The 3,792-nt window shown below is 39.7% G+C and overlaps 2 protein-coding genes across 2 annotated transcripts in view; one reads left to right on the top strand and one right to left on the bottom strand.

Annotated features, from left to right (window-relative positions):
• The window catches only part of LOC113214843 (myrosinase 1-like), a gene marked incomplete in the record, with an annotated part of 39,064 nt that extends 38,571 nt beyond the window's left edge, over positions 1–493 (top strand). Inside the window, 1 exon segment of the mRNA XM_052274338.1 lies at positions 203–493. Coding sequence (XP_052130298.1) covers positions 203–458 — 256 coding nt within the window.
• Positions 494–645: 152 nt separating this feature from the next.
• Positions 646–3,216, bottom strand: LOC127751208 (uncharacterized). The gene is made up of 3 exons (XM_052274344.1): positions 3,194–3,216; positions 1,616–2,932; positions 646–1,528 (listed from the first exon to the last, which is right to left on the bottom strand). The coding sequence occupies exons 1-3, from the start codon at positions 3,214–3,216 to the stop codon at positions 646–648; spliced, it is 2,223 nt and encodes a 740-aa protein (XP_052130304.1).
• Between the last annotated feature and the right edge of the window lie 576 nt (positions 3,217–3,792).

Raw genomic sequence — 3,792 nt, 5'->3', positions numbered from 1 at the left:
CCCCCCGTCCCCTCCCGCTCGCTCTCGCTCTGTGTGGGGAGGCACTTGATTGTACTTGAATGGTTGTCGTGACAAGTGGCAATATCAAACTTCCTAGGGCCCATCGAATTTCTAAATTTTGAATGCGGCAACTTGTGGCGGAGTATTGTAAATCTGGCGAGCATTGTATATCTAATTTCATGTAATTTACTTCCCTTTGCAGGCGCCCATTCGGTCTGATTCACGTGGACTACAAAAATAAAACTCTCAAACGAACGTTGAAGGACTCTTCAACCTTCTTTATTGAGATGGCTGAGACACGCCGAGTTCCTTCATCATCACAAGCGTCAACTTTGTCACCACCAACGTCAACTTTATCACCACCATCGTCAACACAAACACCGTCTGGATCTAGCTCGGTTACATCGGCACCATTCCTACTCATAATAGTTTACAGCTTATTAACATTGACGCTTTAGCTTTTAATAAATCAGAATATTTTATTTCCTGACAATGGCTTACGCGTTGAATTTTGATAACGATGCGAAAGGATGCTGTGACACACTATAAAACAGGTACAGAACTCTAGAGTTGTATACCTTTCCAGCTATACACATTACGCACATTCGAGTCAGGTAATATCAGCTTGAGTTAGCACTATATATATTAGTTAACCATTGAGCTGTACCTAACATTAAGGTGTCCCTTGTATCGTATCAACAACACTACATTGTGATCAATCACCCAGCGGTTGTCAACAAAGACGTCAACACCATTTATTCTTTTAAAAAATCCACGTCCATCATTAGGGCGACGATACAAAGGCCTTTTCCCTGTGATGTCGGTTGCATCTCTAAAGTCAAAGGGAAAGCCATGCTTACACTTGCCATTTTTTTTATGGCAAGGTGATGTGGAATCACATGGGCCATGCACCATAAATCTTTTTACCAATTCAAATAGTTCTGGATTTTGATCTTCATCTGGAAAGGAGGCAGATATTATTTTGTCGATATCTTCAGCGCAAGTTGGGGTATCCTCTGGACGCATAATGTAAAGTCCATGAGTATGAGTAAGGCCCCTTCCCTGAAACTCACGAACTATCATCTCGCCAACCACTTTGCCAAAAATTTGCTCCCGCACTAAGTCGGAATAAAGCTGAGTGGCCCTCATTTCAAACGCTCTGTTTTTGACATCATATCTAAAATTTGGATCCGTATTCGTTCTATTACATTCGTCAACAATCTCCTTCCATTTCCTATTGCAAGTAAGTGTGATCATCCAAGAAGGGTGTCCAAGCTTCTGTGATACGGCCAAAGCGTCATAAAATAGATCTTTCATATGTCTTGCTGAACCATAAATGCCTGGAGGCAAGATGTCTATTCTGCCAATCCGCTTATTTTGACGCATTCCTTCCTCCTGGATAAATTTCTGTAAAGATTTGTAGCTGTCAGCTTTTAACTCTTGTTGGTGAGTGGCTCTGAATGAGAGCCAATCATAAAGGACCTTTAGCCCAGCATTTAGAATATAAAGAGCGTAAAGTTTTTTGAGCCTAGGCAAGATTTCATACTCAGAATCTCTTATGGCAAGCCTATAACGGTAGTACTCCGCTAGGGATGGGACTCAATCAGCCCGTTGCCGTTCTTCTTCTCTGAATTCCAAATGAGATGTTTCCCCATGGAGATGAATCAAAGGAAACATTTGCATGTCCATGGTTCTTTTGCTGCGGACCATAGCACCTGGCCCATGCTCGTGTTCCCTTCTTTCCCTGGGGAAGTACATAGAGTCATAAGACATTGGTGGCAACCTGCCTGTGAAAACAGCGCCAATCCCATCTGGGACTGGTGTTATAGAGTACTGGTTGCCTCTTAACAAACGGTCAACATAATCGTCTCCAACTCTGGTCACCCTTGTCCCAGGGTCTTTTGGATTAATTACCAAAACAACATCATCCATTTCTCTGCCTTCATCTCGGGCCTTGTCTTCTTCTAGTTGTTGAATTTCTCGCGTCGTTTTAAACGCTTTTATAAAAGGATTGCGCGCCCTTAAATACCTTTCGAGAACAGCCAGCACTTCGTTACTCACACCCTCTAAGTAAGAAAGGCCCTGTCGGCGTTGGTCAAGTATTTCGTCGGAATTATCATTTGAGTAGTCCAGGAAGTAAACTTGTCCGTGGTTTGGTGGCCGAGTTTCATCACCAGGGTCCCTATAGGCATGGTTGTGCCATTTCACCTCACCATTCACTTTGAGGGACCATAAGCCATACTGTCGGGCACCAAGGTTTAGAAACTCGCCAGCTACGAAACACGTTGCAAAGAGCTTATTGTATTTTAGAATTAATTTTTGAAACTTCTTTGCCTCTTCGGTGGTCCCCGTCAACAGTTGGTAAATTTCCTCTTCAGGTCTTCTAAGAACTCCACTCTCAGGTAGCTTAAATTTGCCATAAGTACAACATTTTAGGCCCGGATCGGTCCTTTCACGTGTCAACTCTGCCTTCCAATACTTGCCCCGACAATGGGGGCAAAGTTGATCACATGATTCAAAGTCGACCTCTTGGACTTGTGTGAGATCTTCTCCACCATAGATCGCACCCACTCTATAAGTAAGCCTATTGCCAGGAAGGCGGCTCTGCAAAGGTCTTTTCAAAAACTTTACTGGAAGATTGTTAATCTTCCACCTGCCGTTTGGTCGGTGGAAGTCTGCAGCAGGTCTATTTATGGCTGGAATATTTCTTCCTTCTCTAGGTTGTTCATTAACACCAGGATCATCAACATCGTATTTTTCATCATATGGAACGTCGAAAGGGTTTGGTCCCTCCCCTTCAGAATCATCATCTGATGATAGGTCATCTGGAGCTTCAACTTCATCATCAGACAAATGAAATTCATATTCAAAGTCACTTTCTTCCTGGTCAGTCAAAAGTCCATTTGAAGAAGACGACGAAATATCCATTATCCTGAAACAAAAATGACATAACATAAATAAATAATAAACACGTAATCCAAAATAGCTATGCAAAAGTAGAATCTTAGTCAAAAACTCACAAAACAGTTAACGTTTATGAAATGACACACTTAAAATAACACCCATACTGCCATAAAATTGTAGGTCAACCATTGCATCTGAAGAATAAAATAAAATATTACTAAAAACGTTCTCTTTTAAATTGCAAATTCAAAGACATGCAATACTTACTGGATGTACAAAATTCATTTACATTTTTAATGTGGGTAAAACCATTGTGGAGAAACTATAATTAGCACAACTTGAAAATTATAAATTAATATAATGGCCATAAAAGAAATACAGCTAAACTTCAATCTGCAACTACCAAAATGACATCATTGCATATTATTATTATTATTATTATTATTTCATTTATTTTCTAAAAAAGTTGTGAACATAGTACACAATAGCATCGTCACATTCATGCATCTGGTGGATAAGATGGTTTCACATCAATAAAAAATCTTCAAGACTGTAAAATTCCATTTCGACTAACCATTTTTTTAGTTTTTTTCCAAATGCTCCAGTTTTTGTAATTTCTAGAATGTTCTTTGGTAATTTATTGTATATTTGAATACAGCTGTATAGTGGAGACTTTGCACATCCTTTCCCTGTATGGACTTTTTTTCTTATTTTGCGTATTATAATCGTGGACGTTTTCATTTAAGTTATTACTACATCTTTTTTTAGCCAGTATCGCTGACTGATATACATGGACGGTAGTAAGAGAAGACCAAGTTTTGTAAATATTCCTCTACAGGATTTCACTTTACAACTCTTGAACATTAATAGTCTAACAGCCTTTTTTTG

This window comes from Frankliniella occidentalis, unplaced genomic scaffold (genome assembly GCF_000697945.3).
Source record: "Frankliniella occidentalis isolate FOCC.00 unplaced genomic scaffold, Focc_3.1 Scaffold379, whole genome shotgun sequence".
NCBI lineage: Eukaryota > Metazoa > Arthropoda > Insecta > Thysanoptera > Thripidae > Frankliniella > Frankliniella occidentalis.
This window is presented reverse-complemented; position numbering and strand designations above follow the sequence as displayed.